Source organism: Mesoplodon densirostris, chromosome X (genome assembly GCF_025265405.1).
Source record: "Mesoplodon densirostris isolate mMesDen1 chromosome X, mMesDen1 primary haplotype, whole genome shotgun sequence".
Classification (NCBI taxonomy): Eukaryota; Metazoa; Chordata; class Mammalia; order Artiodactyla; family Ziphiidae; genus Mesoplodon; species Mesoplodon densirostris.
In genome coordinates, this window is record NC_082681.1 from 108827316 (window position 1) to 108847183 (window position 19868).

Here is a 19868-nt window from a genome sequence, read left to right on the forward strand (position 1 = left end):
TTGACCTTTACCTGAGCATGAATTGTTTTAAGGCAGTCCGATTTGCTAATGTGCCCTATGTCTCAGAATCATTCCCAGAGTGGACCATTAACTTTATTAAATCCATCCACTGCTCTTTAGAGCTGAGTGATCTCTTTATTCCAGAGATGAAGCTCATTTTCAACTCCTGAACAATTAAACCAAGCAGGGATAACAGTGGTTCTCCTTCAAGGCCACAGTTCTCTGCTGGAGTAGAATGAGCACTTTCTAGGAAATCATGCCAAACTTTTGATGGCATATAAAGGGCATTGCTATATTCCCCAATATGCTACCTCTTTTCCCCTCCTGGACCACATTTTAGATGGAACAGACATTCCCTGTGGGACCAGTTTGAAAGACACTAAGCCATTCTGCATGGCTGTGGTAACCATTAGCTGTAACTTAATTTTCAGCTGTATCTGACTTAGGAGAAATGCAACAATCCTACAAGTGAGGGCCTACCAACTGAGAGCTGGTTGATCCTCTCCCACTCTAAACAACTGCAGCACAATGGATTTCACCTACAGATGATGAGAAGATACCACTGAGGGGAGGAGATAGAGGAGGAAGCTGGAAACAGTTTATGTCTATTTCATCCAGCTTAATATCTCACAAGAGCATTCAGTGACAGACAGCCCTGGTCTCTAACAAGGAATTAAGTGTAATATACCACTTTGCCAGTATTTATCTGTTCCCCATGCCTATATCAACACACATGAGTCTTCTTTCTGCACTCCCAGGCTACTGCTCAATAAGTTTACAGCATATTTGGCAAGTAAAAGCAAAAGCAGCTGTTTTCTACATCTTGTTCCTGCTGTTTAAGGTGTGCATCCCAGCCAAATGAATCATATCAGAGCCAAAGACCCTGGCAGGAGTTCCTTGCTACAAATCTGTATCCTTTTCTATCTCATCTACTTGAAGAACAAAAGATTTGCAAGCCTTGTAATAATCTTCAGACACAATAGTGCAGCTATTTACTGAGCTACACCTGAGGTATTTTTTAGTAAAGTGTGGATAAGTAGTGTGGCAGGAAGTCATAAACACACCCTGTCTTGCACTTTGACTTCTCCAGAACCACGGCAATCATCTGAAGTATTTGTGATCAATAAGTATTGTTAATCTTCATGCATATGGAAAGGATGAAAAAGGATCAGCAATCCCAGACATCCCAGGAGAGAGAGGTATTTTTCCAGTTTCTCAGATACCACATCTAGTTGGCACCAATCTGAGTATAATTTAACCCTAATGGTGATTGACCTTAGAGGTCAACAGAGTCTAGAGCATTTTATTTCAAGGGAAGCTGAACACTGGCTTTAGACTGTGATGGGCCTACATCACAGTAAAAGAGATACAGCAGAGATCACTAATGTACATCAGAAAAGCATCATTTCTGGTTATTGAGGCTATATTTGAGACTACTGCCTGAAGACTGAAAACTGTTTTACTCATAGCCAAACCATGTAGCCATCCTTAGCTGCTCTGTAAACGGGGCTGTGAAGAATGTACTTCCCACACATCATGTGAAGTCCCAGAGACCAGAAACACTGTGTGCAGGCTTTATCCTGAAAGTCTGAATTCCTGAGTGGAGAGTTTGACTAACCCCAAGAGGTCTTCCACTCTGAGGTTGCTGTCACCTGACTGTGTCTGAGGGAAATCACAGCCCTTATCTGAGGAATACCAAGTTGCCAGTTCATTTACATGACAATAACACATTGATACAACTTGATACAACTGCCAGTCTATCTGCAGTTGGTCTCAGTAGGTTCTCCCTCACTAGAGGCCTTCAGCATTGGCATAATTACTTCCCCACCTCAGCTTGGAAGCACGACCTACAGTCTTTCTAATTGGGACACCTTGCCTCCCCCTACCTATACGTGCATTAGGGGAGAGTTGCTCCATTTGTAGCTTTCTGGGACAACAACAGAAGCAATTGCCAGAAATCAACTAAGTTTTTCAGTGGCTACATTCCTACTTTTGTAGGACTGACACTCATTGCTTCATTCTACAACTTGATTTTACTGCAAGATTTGGATTTTTACTCTTATATACACTCTCTGTTAGCGGTCCCCATCATTTTTGGCACCAGGGACCAGTTTCGTGGAAGACAGTTTTTCCGGGGCACTGGCGGGGATATGGTTCAGGCAGTAATGTGAGCAATGGGGAGCAGCAGATGAAGCTTTGCTCGCTCACCCACTGCTCACCTCCTGCTGTGTGGCCTGGTTCCTAACAGGCCATGGGTCTGCAGCCCGGGGCTTGGGGACCCTTGCTCTATATGTTACTTAAATTTGTGGTCTTAATCCTGACCCAGCTTATCCCTAGACTCTGATTCCATCTCATTCTGTATCAGGAGAAATTTTCTATGATATTTTAATTATTTACAGTATCTATAAATTATTAATTGCCTAAAGTCTAGAGCAGTAGTATGAGCACATGTACAATCAGAGAGCACCTTGGCATTGGTTCAGAGAAGCCTTACTGACCAGGGGGACTTCTGAAGTTACCTTGAAAAGACTGGGGTTAGTTGAACTCTGTAGATTCCTGCTAGATTTACTGTATTATACTTCCATCACTTTCTTTTTGAAGCTGAAATAATACATCAGTTTGCTCCTGTCAGGGCAAAAGACCAATTTCATTTGTCTACCCATGAAGATGAATGGATGCAGCAAAAATCCAGAAATGTCTTAGATATATTACTGTACAGCTCATTGACCATTCTATCAATGCTTGACTTGAAAGTCATGGCTATCTGATGTCAAGTTCCATTGATAATGTGATTCCTAAACATTACTTTCAAGTATGCTTCCCTCAGAGATCACAGAAGAACTTCGGTGACCTGCAAAGACCTAAAACAGATGAAGTTCCAATTAACCATGACACCAGTGGCTTTAACGTTTATAATCTTTTCCTGTAAAGGAAATTATAGGGAGCTCCATGCACATGGTTTGGGGGTTTTCCTGACCAGTGGGGTTAAACCAAGTGATGTTAACAAAAATAAATCTAGAAGGCCCTTGTAAATAATGTAATATTCTTTTATATTTAAAGAGTCTGTTGAGAGTCCGCCTGCCGATGCAGGGGACACGGGTTCGTGCCCCGGTCCGGGAAGATCCCACATGCCACAGAGCTGCTGGGCCTGTGACCCATGGCCGCTGAGCCTGCGCGTCCGGAGCCTGTGCTCTGCAACGGGAGAGGCCACAACAGTGAGAGGACTGCGTACCGCCAAAAAAAAAAAAAAAGACTGTATACAAACACATGTGCACATCTATGTAATTATTTATAGCCTACATCCCTCTCAAGCACATTAACAACTATGCCACAAAAAGCAATTGTGCCAGAACGCCTTATGAGTTAAACCTAAAGTGGGTTAAAGCAACAGTTTTTGTTTATATGGTCTTTCTTGTCCAAGGAACACTGTGTAGGCCCTTGTTTCTTTAGGAAAATGTAGGACATACTAACTTGAAAACAAGAAAAAGCAACAAAGTGAAGCTTTTGATGGTTGCTGGGACTGTGAGCAGTTGTAAATTCTCCTCCCTGCTGTAAATTATCTTCTCCTTCTCCTTTTCTTTTAATCTCCATTTAATTCCCTTTTCAAAATATTAGCTTGACTCTTTTTGAAAAATATTTCCTCAGCCTGCTAAAAGCACCCCTAACCACACAGAAATGTTATATGCAACTTTGTGGAGATCTATTATTTTTCTTCTACCATACAGAATCTTGAGAAATGAAATGCTCATCTCTCATCAACCCCAAAGAAGTCCAAGTCTACGGTGAGGCCCAGGGTGTTCCTTACATTTCAACTTCTTTGAGGATGTTCTCCTGCCAGTTCTGACCAACTAAAAGTTGGGAGAACCAGTTTCTGAGGCAAATAGAACATTCCTAGGTTTTAAAATAATTTCTGACATTTTCATGGCATCCTTCCTTAAAGACCTTCAAATTATGCTTCAGAAATTTTAATTGTTCACTGAAATTATCTGTTAGTAAGCGAAGTGTTGCATTTGATAGTAGCAATAGTCCACACATGGAACATCAATAGATGGATATAAAACGTGTAATTTGCTGGCCTTTGTATAAGACAAAGACATTGACATATCTATTTTAAATCTTCTAATCATGCTGTTCTACTATAATTCTCAGTGTTTCAAATGTAGTTCCTAGGCCCTTCATTATCTGTGTCTTCATGCCTTCCATAAACCATTTCCTGTCTTGCACCAAACCACATTCTTGCTGTTCCTCATAGCCATCTTTTTCCTCTGCCTCTACCTCAGTTTATCAAGTGCTGAATTTATGGACTGTGTCAGTAGTTTTCTGCGTAGTTTGAACCAGATAGGACACAAACATGAAATGGTTTTGCTTCAAGCAGATGGTTTATTCATCTTTCTTACTGGCATCCTGAGTAGATTCCATTCCTTTCTGGTCTCTGTGACACGAAAAAGTTAAATTAAGTTCAGTTCAGCTTCAAATTTCAATCTCATATTCAGTTTAATGTTGTTTCCAGTTTAAGCTTAAACCATGCCCAAGTGAACTGCACTGGTAGGGAAGAATGATCAGTTTTCAGCATCTTCCCTTACCCCACCTGGGTGACATTATTCTACATTGGCCTGAGAAGTAGGAATGAAGGAAAGTGAGCAAATGTCTCCTCTTAAGTAGCATTTTATGGTGTTCATGTATTATATGTAATAAGGACATAAACATTTGCTTTCTTTAAGGTGCAAGTGTGGGCTCTTAAGAGGTCTTACAGAAGCTCTTCTGTTTTCCCATTTTTTTTTAACAAGAAAAACATGCTCTGTCATGTCTTCAGGCATCTTTTTTTTTTTTTTTTTTTTTTTTTTTTTTTGCTGTACGCGGGCCTCTCACTGCTGTGGCCTCTCCCGTTGCGGAGCACAGGCTCCGGACACACAGGCTCCGCGGCCATGGCTCGCGGGCCTAGCCGCTCCGCGGCATGTGGGATCTTCCGGGATCGGGGCACGAACCCGTGTCCCCTGCATCGGCAGGCGGACTCTCAACCACTGCGCCACCAGGGAAGCCCTGTTCAGGCATCTTTATTCTGGAGTACTCTTGCTGCATATGTACTGCTTCTGTTAGACAGCTCAAACATAGCTGCCTCATTCAGTATCCAGTTGACCTATGGAAATGTTTTTGCCACACCAAGCATCGGGAAGTACAAGATGCCTCTTCTCTTTACTATTCCATCATTTCAGTTCCTTTTTTAAGCCCTCAGTAGTCATAGAAAGCAAATAAAGCATTCAGCTGCATAAGCAGAGTCCAAGTTGGTAATTAGAAGTCATCCTATCTACTTTGTACTCCCAGACTCTATAAATGATGGTCTTGGAGTGCCTCTCACTTGCTTGGGGCAGAAGGATTGAAGTACCACTGTTTATACCTCCTTGGGGAGTGAACAGAAGAAACCATCACACTGTCTACCTGGGCCATGGATTCACTGTGACTATGATTCTCTCCTAAATTTTCAGAGAGGTTTAGAATAAGTGAGACTGGTGGAGTAATGATGGAAAGGCCAGTTTTCTACCTCTTTTGTAAACCCTTTTGAGATAAGTCTTATTTCCATCTCTTAGAATGAGAGAAACTTAGTACTTATTGTTTACAGTTGAAGACTATAGCGAGAATTCTAAAGTAACAGAGTCCAACGTGTTCATGACCATAATAGTGGAGCTTCAGAGTAGCTCATAAGTTAGACAGGAGGAAACATCTAATCAAAAGTGTTCTCAAACCCAGCAACGTAATTCAGTCAAATTGAGTGTTCTTTTTTTTTAATTGACGTATAGTTGATTTACAGTGTTGTGTTAGTTTCTGCTTTACAGCAAAGTGATTCAGTTATACATATATATATACATATATTCTTTTCCATTATGGTTTATCACAGGTTATTGAATATAGTTCCCTGTGCTATACAGTAGGACCTTGCTGTTTATCTATTTTACATATAGTAGTTCATATCTGCTAATCCCAAGCTCCTAATTTATCCCTTCCCCCACTTTTCCCCTTTGGTTACCAAAAGTTTGTTTTCTATGTCTGTGATTCTGTTTCTGTTTCATAAATAAGTTCATCTGTGTCATATTTAGATTCCACATATAAGTGATATCATATGTTATTTGTCTTTCTCTTTCTGGTTTACTTCACTGAGTATGATAATCTCTGGGTACATCCATGTTGCTGTAAATGGCACAAATTGAGTATTCTTATTACTTGGTACTTGAACAAATTACAACCTCTTCTTGGATGACAAAGAAAAACTGAAAGGAAATAGTTGCATTAAGTGCCTGGCCCATTGAACTTCAAATTCCAGATAATAGATTCTGGATCAGGACAGCCTGTGCAGTGCAGTGTGGCTGTAAATAATGCAGATTAGTGGCCTCTCTTGGGTCTCCATGTTTGTTCCTGAAGAGCCAGGGAAGTTGGATTTGGTTTTAGCACATCTCTTATAGGACTTCCACCCCCAGCCACTGTCCATGAGAAAATAGTTCATCCTTATTGTTTTACCTTGAGCAAGGTAGCAGCATTCAAAGTGGCAATTAATGCTGTCCCCCAAGCAGAAATTTCAAGGACGTATAGTTGTTTTCCTTTATATGCATCAGAATTTGGGACATCGGGGTTTTTTGCTTTTGTTTTTGTTTTTTTAGTTCATCTACTACAAAAATCACTCAAAGAAATGAGGTTTAATTTTAAAATTGGCTAAAATGTTTCACTACTTAGGGAAAAGAAAACAGAACAATGCTGGAGATCAAAACATTTGACATATCCAGCTCTCATTGACACGTACTTATAAACAAAAAGATAAGTAAAATAAATAAGTGTATCATGTACTAAAAGATGATCATAAACCATATTATATTTTTGTAAAATCAGTCATCTGAAATCTGTTCTTCTTTCTTTATTTCCTAGAAATACTAATGAATAGCATTTTTAAAACTCCTAGGTAATTTTTCTCAACTAAGAGCCTGAAGTTTTCTTCGTAAATTGAAACAGAACAGGCAAGAATCTATAATTTTTGAGAAAATCCCCACTCCAGACTTTGGAGAAGTCAAATGTCTCTCAAAATCCGAGCCCACTAAAAAGAATCCATTTTTTGCCTTAGGGCCAAGGGTCAATTTTTCAATGTTAGGCCTGAATCTATTGAGTAATTTGAAAAGAAAACCTGAGAGCACCCTGATGCCTGGCACATAGTTAGGCAATTGGAAATTACAATATGGTGTGATACATACTGAGACAGAAATAAAAGGGCAAGAGAGAACACCAGGTTTCAGGGACAGCCACCTGGAGAGGGAGATGTCCACATTTCCAAGGTAAGACTCAAAGGATAAATGTAAATTAGCCAATAAAAGGAAGTTGGGCATGGAATTGTTCTAGGAAAAGGGAACAGCATGTTTAACACCAAGTGTAAAGAGGAACATAATGTATGCTGGGAAATGAAAAATAAATTTCTCTATAGTGCCAGCAAGTAGTAGAAGACACAACAGGGACTGTGAAAGGACCTAGAGCCATATTGAGTACGGCTTTTATCCTAAGGAAAATAAGGAATCACTAGAAGATTAAAGCAGATTATTATTATGTTATTTTAGGAAGAACATACTGTACTTTCTTTGTAGATGAGTAGTGGCAGGGCAGGATTCCAGCCAAGAGTCCTGTACCATGTTTGAGGCAAGAGATGCTAATGACCTCAAGTAGGGTAATGATGGTGGTGGGGAGAGGGAGAAAAGGATGGAATCAAGAAATATTAGGAGGTAGAAGAAAGGATTGGTGATCGATGCACTCATTAATTGCAAAATGGTGAAGGATATGATAGAAGAAGAGGAAATATCCAAAATTATGGCTAATAAAGGCCATAATTGTAAATCACTGAGATAGGGAAAAAGATACAGAGAAAGAGAAAAAGCAAGTTGAGGAGGTGGGACAGTGGGTCCATATTTGGTTCTGTTGTTGTTTTGATGGCTGTGGGACACCCAAATGGAATTGTCAAGTATGACAATATATGTGCAAGTGTAGAGATCAAAGGGGGAAATCTGACTGGAGATGCAGAGTTGAGAGTTGTGAGCATATGAAGTGTAATTGTAGCTAAGGGTATGGATAGAATGAGATGAAAGAAAAGCCTAGGACAGAATCCTGAAGGTTAATGGTGTAGGTAGAAATACTGAGAATACCTTCCTTGCTCCTGCAGCATCGTAGGTCTTCCAGCTCCATTTCCTTTGGTCCAGATGCTTTTAGCCTTGTTCTCACTTGAGTAACGCTGTGTTCCAAGTTGGCTTCATTAAAGGACATTGACATCTCCACGATCTTTTAAACTTAAGAGCCAACATTTATGTTCTTCATATAACATCTAATATTCTTTTTTTTTTTTTTTTTTTTTTTTGCTGTACGCGGGCCTCTCACTGCTGTGGCCTCTCCCGTTGCGGAGCACAGGCTCCAGACACACAGGCCCCGCGGCCATGGCTCGCGGGCCCAGCCGCTCCGCGGCATGTGGGATCCTCCGGGATCGGGGCACGAACCCGCGTCCCCTGCATCGGCAGGCGGACTCTCAACCACTGCGCCACCAGGGAGGCCCTAATATTCTTTATATAATATAAAAGGCAGGATTCTTTTCAAAACCCTAATCATGGTCTGTGGGAAGGATAGTTCTTTTGTACCAGATAATCATGCCTACATATTGTATAATGAGGAAAAATCCTTGATTATGATGTATAACTTAAGGAATTCTCAATAAGTTGTCTGTCCCATTCCTTTTATAACTATTCTTTTAAAGGTGAACAGATCCTTGAAGGGAGACTCTGCAATCTGTTTAGCATGCTATTTATACTTAAAAAGTGTTAAATTATCCTAATCATGCTTATAGTAACAATCAAGATTAATTGCATCTATATTAAGGTTACTTATTATTTGTTCTACTTCAGCAGTAACACAAATCCAATTGCACAAGCAATTTCCATAATCCAAATTGTGAAAGAAAGTAGAGGCAAAAAAAAGACTGTGCATAACTGGTTGAAATAGTATTTAAAATAAATCCTTAACCAAATGGTTATCTAAAATTCTGTTTTTGAAAAGGAGCTGATTCTGAACAGATTGTATATGTGTCTCTGGTAGAAGTGGATTATCTATCTTGAATTGGATTGTGATGACGATGACCCTATTCTAAGTAAACCAAATCTCTTGAACTATATAATGAGATCAGGAGGAACATTCGGCCTGAGAACAACAGACTGCAATGACGGAGATTATTTCACTAATGTTTTTCCCAGCCTCTTTCCTTGATGTACACAATACTGTGCTTTTGTCCTGCAGAGATTCCTGATCCTGCAGTTCTGTGTGCTAACTCTTTTTTCTTATTCTGATTTTCATTTTTATAAGTAGAGCTGAATGAGTGGCAGGAAGCTGCGAAATCTATCTTATAAAAAGGTGATGGGGGTAGAATCTAGAATCTTCATTTGCTTTGCAGAAGGACTGCAGAAAAACTATCACCAGTAAATATTGAACTGATTCATTCCTGTTTCTTCTTTGTTTAGGCCGTGAGGAGGCAAAAGTTGCTTGAACAGAGTATCCAGTCTGCCCAGGAGATTGAAAAATCCTTACACTTAATTCAGGAGTCCCTCTCATCCATTGACAAGCAGTTGGCAGCTTATATTGCTGACAAAGTGGACGCAGCTCAAATGCCTCAGGAAGCCCAGGCAAGTAGAACCTGGAATGAGCTTCTTTTCTTTTGTTTTTATTATCTGAACAAGACATTAGTAACTTTATAACTTAAAATTTATTCATCTAGTTGTACAAAGGGTTATTTGATCAACTGATTGGACTATTTGGAGGTAAGGGGAGAAAAGATCTCTATATTAGTACTCTAAGATTTATTTTTGAATGTACATAATGGAGGAATTTGAAATAGAGACACTTAAAAGACCAGGGCAGTATCACACTGAAGTCCGCTGTTTATCAATATTTTCAAACTATACTTGAGCTAGAGGGAAACCGTAGGAATGTCAATTGTAAAGAAAATATTTTTGGTGGTAGTATTAAAAATGCAGCATCAAATATTTTATTATCAACTCATCTTTATCTTGGAATTAGAATTCATATGACCTATATTCTACATTTAATGTGTTGCAAGTAGTTAATAACAAGAAATTAGAGATATAAATTTGCATTTTATTACAAATACTAATATGTCTATACTCATATTTACTCACATACCTATACATTTAACACTATTCAATCTGAATTATGAAATGTGTTAAACTAATTTTTCTAGAATGAGAGTTAAAATAGGAATGAAAATAAATCTAAGTCAACTTTATACCAAGTAAATTTAGTCTATATCTAAATTAACTTTCACCTTGGGAAGTAATGCTGTATTTCTATTTTTAAATAACATTTACATGTATGTAAAATATCATAAGAATTATTTATTTAGATGTCTTTAGGATTTTCTGATAGTAAGGTACTATCAGATAGCTACTATATCTATAGTAACTATAGATAGCTACTTTTCACATCTTATGTACATAGTATGAACCCAATACTCAAAGATAACTCAGACCGATACAATATAATGAGAGGAGCATTAGAAGGTTATCTGTCCATCCCCAAGGCCCTCTCCCCACTAATTGGTGGAGATACCGGAATGTTTTCACTTCAAAATAAATTTGGGGGTAAAATACTGAATTTATAAGTTATGGTTATTGTGCCTTTACAGTGCAGTGAATCACAGTTAAATTGGTGCCCAAAGCATCAGTGTACACAATAGCATGGGTTAGTTTTCCATATTGTCTAAGTTTGACCAAGAACGTCCTTGAGAATATAGGGCAGAGTACAGATAGCTTTGATAGGCTGCAAAAGTCTAGAGTGATGGGGTTCCTCATTGACCATTGTCATAGGAGATGAAGAAAGTGAAGTTTGGGGAAGTTTTAGATGATAAAATCCTCATGATAGTCTTTTCACCAGGGCAGTATGTAACCTCCCCGGTATACACATTTCTTCAAACTAACATAGTGTAGTCAAGTTCTCTAGCATTATCTATTTTGAAGACTGTTCCGATTTGAGTCACATACAAAGTTTTTTAGGTAGGCTTTAGAAAAATGCATGGTAGGAATGGGAAATATTTACTGAATTGAGAACGACATGATTATAAACTAAAGGCAGAGTAGAACCGCTTATTTTTTTAAATTTAGTGAAATGAATTTGGAGGAATGTTTGATTAAAGACTGCTCATAACTTGCTGAATGTAATTAAGGAAAAATTTGAACAGTATAAATATTAAACTCAGTTATTTGTACAGTAAAATATATAGAGTTACTTTTTCAAGCTGGTAGAATGAAACTATGAGTAGCAAATTTGAGATTGGCAGTTCTTATTGTCTTAGGAAAAAATGGGAACTTTTAGGAAAAAAAATATTGTTTAGTTTAAAAGGTTGATGACCCTGAGTGTTTTTTTTATTTAGATATAAATACATGATTCCATAAACATGAATATAACATACTAGTTTTTAATAACATTATATAAAGATTTTTGTTTGGTATCCCAAATAAAAACTATATTAAAAATATTATTAATAGCAGTTCAAAATACATGCAGATAACAGCACACAAGTAGATTAAGAAATTTCAAATCTACTTGAAAAAAGAGATTTTAGAGTACTAACAAGCTCAAATCCATTTTCCCTACATTTCTGGTTGCACCTGCATTTTCAAGATAATTCCTGACTTTGAATTCCCCAAATGGTAATATATAATATTGGAAAATGCAAGCCACCCGAAAGCTATTGAAACATTCTTCTCCAAGATTTTATTTTAAGATGACAGCAAAGTGAATTGTTTTCTAGAACAGAGTTATCAAGTACTCAGATTTACTTCAAGGACTGGCTTTCCTGAAGCTCAATTTGAATCTCCTTTGGAAGAAACAAGTAGAGGATAAAGGGGTTGTCTGTGAAGTAAGCACTTAAGCACAGTGTGTCAGACAAAGAACCTACTAAGAATACCACCAAAGGACGTTTTTCTAGGTATATATAAGGGGGGTAAATTTAAGCCTATGTATAAATGAAAATTTATACCCAATGTGTTTCTGTAAATTTGCAGAAGAGTTCATTGCTAATTAAAAGATTAATGGGCTTAGCTTTCCCTTTTCAGAAATTAAGTACTTGTTTTAATACATCACCGAGAAGCAGGACAAAGTGAATGGCATTACCATATTTGGCCATCTTAAATCTGTGCTCAGATTTCCTGTCACATATTGGCCACATAGATTTGTGGATGTTTGACTCCACCGTGTGGTGCACTGGTAGTTTTACTACTAAATTTAAATCTGTTAAAAAGAATCTCCCTTTTTCTGCCTTTCAAGATAGTTTGAGATTCTCAGGTATAAACAGATTTCAGTATTAAGGAAATGTGTGCAATGTGTAAAACATTTTGACAGGTATACTCTTATTATATGTAAAAGTAGATGTAGAGCAAGGCACTTCCTTGCATTCTATTTGCATTTAGGACGATAGGGCAGCAATGAGCTTCCCACTGCCTCTGCATGTTCATTGATCTGTCATAATGAGCAAATTGGGCCTTCGGATTCTAAATCAGATTAAACATATTTTACTTTTTTATTTAGTGTCATGAACTTACAGGAATAAAGTTTAACCTTTTAGACAATAAAACTACATACTGCTAGAATATCAGAGCATACGTTGACTCGGGTATTTTATTTCAAAAAAATAATTCTTAACCAAACCAAATTCTTAAATCATATGACTACAGCATCAAAATGCCAGCATAGGGCCTCCCTGGTGGCGCAGTGGTTGAGAGTCCGCCTGCCGATGCAGGGGACACGGGTTCGTGCCCCGATCCCGGAGGATCCCACATGCCGCGGAGCGGCTGGGCCCGCGAGCCATGGCCGCGGAGCCTGTGTGTCCGGAGCCTGTGCTCCGCAACGGGAGGGGCCACAGCAGTGAGAGGCCCGCGTACAGCAAAAAAAAAAAAAAAAAAAAAAAAAAAAAAAAAAAAAAAAAAAAAAAAAATGCCAGCATATTTAAAGAGAGGTTTTTATTAAAGTACAAAATTAAGATGACATCTTATTGATTCAAATAGAATAAAGCAAATAGAGAAAGCTCTTCTAGATATAGAAATTTTATCTTCTAGATATGCAAATCAAAAATTTAAGACATATTTCAAAAATAGTATGACTAAATATAAAAAACCCTATGAGTGTTTCTTTGAAACAACTTTACAGAATAAAATCATCAAATTGATAACTGCGGAGAAGCACACGGCATGAATAGAGTTGTTTACTCTATTTAATTTTCCTAAAGAACACTGTGAAACACAGAGATTTAGTTTTATCACCTAAGGTCTGGAAGCAAAATTCCAAGTACCCAGCTTTGCACCCCAGGCCAATCAAGTCAGAATCTCTAGGTGGGCTCAGTCATCAGAATTTTTCAGAACTCCTCCCCACCCTGAGTTATTCTAATATGTAGCTAAGGTTGAGAACTTTCGATAGTTCATTACTAGTAATGGCTGAGTAGCTGCAGTCTCTTTTTTTCTTTTTTTCACGTCACACTTCTCACCACTGTTTGACATTCTCACCTATGGCTGTGACAAGATCTCAATGGGAGGGAGTTGGGGTGGAAGTCAGACTTTGGTGACTTTCCTATATTGATTGTTTGCTTACTCTTATGGGAAATGAGTGAAAGTAGAAAATATAGCTGAGAACTCCTACATGAACGAATTAATTTAGACAAGTAGAATTTTCAGTATGGATGTTTGAAGATGAACTTGGCTTAGTTTTCTTATTTTCTTCTTTTTTTCCCCCAATTCCACATATGTTACTGTGCCAGTTACCTTGTATATATCTCTAAATCATTGTAGGAGCCGTGATAACTGTGTCTAAATAGCCACGCAAATGTCTGTAATTCTTAAGATTACACAGATACTTCAATCTGTAATTTTTTTTCCTTTTCCAGTAATCTCATATTTTGAATCTCCAATATGTAAGAACAGTCTAACATGGGTACCTGTTGAAATGCTCCACATCATTATGTGTTGATGATGCACATTTTATAGAGGAGAGTATGACCCCATTACTCATATTACCACTAGAAGCAGTGGGGTTGCTTAACAGTGATTGTAATAGCTAAATTGTTCTATTTCTTTTGTCTGGCAGGTTCCTGATCCCATCTTTTGCAGCCTCATATCCAACATAGTAGATTTATGTTCATGAGTAGAGGGGGGAAAAAAGAACAATTTAGGAAACAAACAAATTACCATCAAAGGAGAGGATCTCATAATCATCATAGAAAAGTGCTCCTGTATTTTGCTTATCAGGCTAGGACTTTTGGGTATTCCAGGTTCACTACAGACCAGATTTCTTCCTTCCATCTCTTTTTCCATCCCAGTGAATATCAGTAAAGAGAAATGAGTATCAATAAACAGAAAAGAGGGATCTTCTTTTTACTAAAGAAAGCTGTTAATTTAAGATGATTGCATTAGCTGCGCATCAAAATAATTCATAACTGAGGTCTTCCTGTATTTATTTAAGCTAAATCTTCTAACTCACTTTAAATATATTTGGTCATATTTAAATGTAAACATTCCAAACTCTCAAAATCAATGCTTAAAAAATAAAGACCTAAATGTAGATTTTGGTCTATCAGATTAAGTTTATGATTTCATTATGGAATAAAAAAGACTTTTATAGTGGAAATAGGCACATTAGATTGCCAAACGACTCAAAACAGTCTAACTTTACAGCCTACCTCACTGATTTATGAATTAGACAGTATAAACTTGCATAGGGAAATTCATTCTGGATTTATATAATAATGAAATAATTTAATCACAGAACAAGAAAATGGAGAGCTATTATAGATATTTGGGCTCCGATGTTAAACTCCACATAACCATAACAAATACTTTCCTTTCTTTTTACCCAGCAATATAGATATAATGGTAAACACAATGCAATGAATTTTAAATCTGTTATAACACTGAAACGCTGCCTCTGTGTATTACTATATAGAACTGATTACTCCCCAATATAGAATGACTATTATTGTGATTTTGACCTGTTTAATAGTGTGGGAAATAATCACAAGCAAGAGTTGCAGAAGATGTGAAAGATTATATTTTTTTCATGTTCCACATTTTTTTTAAGATGTTGGGGGTAGGAGTTTATTAATTAATTAATTTATTTTTGCTGTGTTGGGTCTTCGTTTCTGTGCGAGGACTTTCTCTAGTTGTGGCAAGCGGGGGCCACTCTTCATTGCGGTGCACGGACCTCTCACTATCACGGCCTCTCTTGTTGCGGAGCACAGGCTCCAGACGCGCAGGCTCAGTAGGTGTGGCTCACGGGCCTAGTTGCTCCGCGGCATGTGGGATCCCCCCAGACCAGGGCTCGAACCTGTGTCCCCTGCATTAGCAGGCAGATTCTCAACCAGTGCGCCACCAGGGAAGCCCCTCCACATGTTTTAAAAGTACAGAGTATCCAAGATCCTCGAGTACATTTTCTTCTTTTAATTTTAGAATATGTGTTGTATGTGGCCATTTCCCCTTCTTGAGGATGCAATATCAAAATTACTGTCTGTTTAAAAATTACTCATCTAACAGTGTTAAATTTCTCCATTCGTATTCTTAACCTGACATCTTCTAATATTTTTCTTTCTGAAATATTTTAGTTATTTTCTTTGGAGTCATTTTCTTTATTTGATGTGAGAAAAGCTTCAATAATTATTTGATACAAAGTTTCCTTTTTTCCATTAAATACTTTAGACAGTTACAGCTTAATTTTCCTTGCCATTTTCTGTCATTAATTTGATATATGAGAATGGTCTGATGAGGTAAATCATGATAAAAAGCCCTGCTCTCTGCTCAGTTAATTGTAAAATGCTATATTGGAAATGTCATTAATGTTTGATTGATTTTTAGTTTTCTAATTTGCCCTTTACCATCTCTAATGGAAAAAATGGTTATATTCATTTCCACTGTTGGTTCCTACTTTCAATATATAGTGCTAGTTATGAACATAATTACTATATTGTCAAATGTCTTTTTTTGGTAAGGGCATGACGATATAATTAGCTTTATATTATTTCACTTTTATGAAAAACATCTAGTGATCCTGAGAAGTATTAGATTGAGAACTCCTTTTAGAGCATACGTGGGTATTCTAAATCAGCAGCACTCATTTGCTACTTCCTTTCATTTTGTTTCTTTTACAAATTACTGATTTTATATGAAGCTGACAGTTTCACAAGATCAGTTGTTTGTTTTCTTCAAACACTTATCATCCATATGCTGGTAGATGTATATTTTAGGTGAATACAGAACTCAAATAGTACAGTCTTTAGATCTTTAGCAGACCTTAGAAATCCGGTAGCCAACTATGTAAATCATTATCCTTTGGATGAAATCTTCCAACCCCAGTGTTTTCTTCTACATTAAAAAAGTTTTTTAAATGTTATTTTTTTCATTGTCTGATTATAGTATCAGGAAAGACGATGTAATATTCATCTTTTTTTAAGAGGAATTTGTAAATGGGAGATTGTCCATTTTGCCTATAATTTTCCATAATACTGTTATTTAAACAAATCACTTATCTATTTCACAATAAGCCTGCCCTAAAGTGATAAGGATTTTTAAATTATGTAGTGCCAGAATGATAATCTGATGACATTAAATAAAGTAGGTGGTAAAATATATCCTAAGTACAAACTAAAAATGAATTATCAGTTGAAAGTAAGAATTGTGGAATCAATTTTTAAAGGTGCTAGCTAAAGTATAAGTGTGATGCATGTTATACAGCCTTCCCAACGTAGAATCAATTGGAAATAGATGTCCATTTTTATCTTATCTTAATAATGAATTGAATTGTTATCACTAAATATATACATTAAATACATGAGATAGTTCTTCCCAAATCTACTTGTGTGATATACTCTGCCAAAGAAAAGCAAAAGGATAATTTGAGCAAAGAACTGTATCCCTCTTGGATATTAATGCATATTAATATATAAAATATTCTGAGAAGTTCTGTAGCATGGACACATGATTATCCTTAATTTACAAAATATATTTAGCCCCTGTGCTCTTTTCATACATAATATACTCAATTTATAAGGAAATTTTGATCTCTAATCCTATTGGAATCATACTACAGATATGAGAATTTTTCTAGAAATGCTGCCTATAAATTATGATAAAATCTCAGTTTTATATGATGTTCAACCATCATTTTTTTTTAGTTTTAATGATTTTAGTAGTGGTGACCTTTCTGAGAGTATAGAAATTCATCCTCTCAACAGTCTATGTAACTGCTTGATATAAATATGAACATTTCAAAGTCCATGTAATTCTTTGCATTGAAACTTCCAAATTGCCAAACTTTCCTTTCACGTGTTACATGGTCCTTCACATCCCCTTGTGACAGATAAAAGTTAAGTTTTTGGTCGTGTGTTTTTGTAAGTTATTGTTGTTCCTATTGTTTATAAGTCATGACAACAGTATGGCTCATCTGGAAAAATGTGGAATTAATCATCAGAAGACCTGTGTTTCAATGATCACCTAAGTTATTTTGGTTTTCTTTTGTAATGCTATGCTACTGCAGGCAGCTCTGAGGGGGCAATCTTTAAGAAAAAAAAAAACTATACAAATTACAAATAGAAAATTAAATATTGTTATAGAAGAATTCTTTCTGCAAGTGACCAGCCCTGAAACTTAAGGTTCAGTAGCTTTTCATTAATTCCTCCTCTAGATAGTAAGTTTTACTCTACCCAAATCCAGTTCTACTTCCGTGAAACTAAGTATTCACACTCTGCACACTCCAAACTCAGTCTTTTCTAGCGTGGTTCCTACAACCTGGAATGAATTCCCATTTTCTTATTATCTTATCTACCCCTCTAAAACCCCCTTATCAGCCATATGGAACTTAAATTATGCCAATTTCTTAAACCTTTACCAGATTCTATAGTAGAAATAAATATTTATCTTCTCTTGTATGGCATAGCATGATTTTTTCCATTATATTGCACATATTTCTGCTTTGTAATTTACTTGTATCTCTATGTTCCGTTTCCCTAGAACAGATATTTTTTAAGAATAGGGTCAATGGTTTGTTCTCACTGTGTGGAATAAGGTGGTAGATGCAGAATCTCCTTCTTGAATTGAATGGATAAGCTAAGTATTACTAGTATGCAAATAAGATTAGATGTCTGTTTTTTTTTCTGATAAATGTCCAATAGGAGGATATTTTTGTTTTTAAATCATAATTTAAGAGACAGTATAGTTGTTTAAAGGGCATTGAATTTGCTACTTCCTAACTTTACCTTGGACAAGTCAACATTTCTCATCTCACTTGTAATTATAATTTAGGATGGTAAATACTTACCTTAGTTTGATTAGATAATTAAATGAATATATGTGAACTGTTGGGGCATAAGGTCACACAGATGTCCACTTTGGTGATGATGATAATAATGATTATTTCTTTCAGTGCTCTTCTCTCACCCCTCTAGTATAAAAGGCCAAGGGAATTAGGTGTATATTTCATTTTTTCCTCTACTATATATACCTTGAGTGCCAAATGGATGAATTAGTCAAAAACATGTGGACAGATACTGTTACAGGTGTATAATTTGGGCCCTCTGCTCTCTCTGAATATCGTTTTAATTTTTCACTCATCATTTTCCTTTCCCAGTTTCTGTAATGGCTATTCAACTTTCATCACTTTCATTTTGATTCCTCCTCAATCCTCTTCTCTCTCATCCTCAGCAGATATCAAGGGGCTCATGCTTATAGACAAATGATATATAATGACACTGACAATTTATGAGTAGATATTTGTGCAGACAACTTGAGCAGGTATTTTTACATATACTATCACCTCTAATCTTTTTACCAAAACCAATATAGTTGTCTGCTGCAGACATGAGAATTTTCCCAGATACTCTACCTACAAATTATGATAATGCTTCATTGCTGGCTTGTCATTATCACCATCAGTTTAGAAATGAGAAAATTGAGGCTCAAAAAAGTTTGGTGCTTTGCCCAGGTGGCAAGTCAGAGCCCTGAGATTTAAATCCAGATTTCTCTTAACACTATTCTGATTCCCAGAGAGCATCAAGTAGGAAGCATTACACTTTCTGCTTCTCCACATCCAAAATCTTTATGTATTACCTTTGGCTTCTGAAAGAGTGGCACCTCTCCACCTGTCAATATTTTCCACTGATTATTGATCTTTGCCCTTGACTCCATTTCCTCTCATTTCCTCCAAGGTTTTTCTAATCAATTATCTTCATATATGCTTTAAAAAATGCTTTGTCCATTGGCTTCTTTCATATGGCCTTAATACGTGTTCAGTTCTCACTGACCCACATTTCATTTTGTGGGGAGACAAAAGTCTTCAAAAATGATTTAAAATGTTTTATAAGGGTATTTCCTTGTCCTTAATCAGTCTTCAGCCCTTGAAAACCTGATTTCTGCTCTTACCATCTACGGATTCTGTCCTAGCTACAGTGCTCATTGACCAGCTAATATGCCCTTATTAGTACTTATCTCATTTGATCTGTCTCAAAACTGACATCGTCGACCTCTCCCTCATTCTTAAAGCTCTCACAGCACTTGGTTTCAGTGGCACCCTCTCTCTTTACTGGTTGTTCCTCTTCTTCTCTTAGACTGTTCCTTATCTTTCTTTGGTGTTTCCCTTCTTCTCCCATCCCTAAATTTTTCTGTTCTCCATGGTTCTCTCCTGACCCTCCCTTTCTATTTCCCTGTAATGTTTGAGTGCACTAAAATAAATACTGTTTGTACAAGTGATGCTGCTTCTTTTAAAAAAAATGCACACACATATGTAGCTATATATGATGATTAATAAAATACAAATTC

At 36.9% G+C, this 19868-nt stretch overlaps 1 protein-coding gene across 1 annotated transcript in view; it reads left to right on the forward strand.

Moving 5' to 3' along the window:
* Positions 1-19868, forward strand: part of DMD (dystrophin) — a 1698782-nt gene that overhangs the window by 400104 nt on the left and 1278810 nt on the right. Inside the window, exon 25 of the mRNA XM_060087208.1 lies at positions 9525-9686. Coding sequence (XP_059943191.1) covers positions 9525-9686 — 162 coding nt within the window. The remainder of the gene's footprint in view (positions 1-9524; positions 9687-19868) is intronic.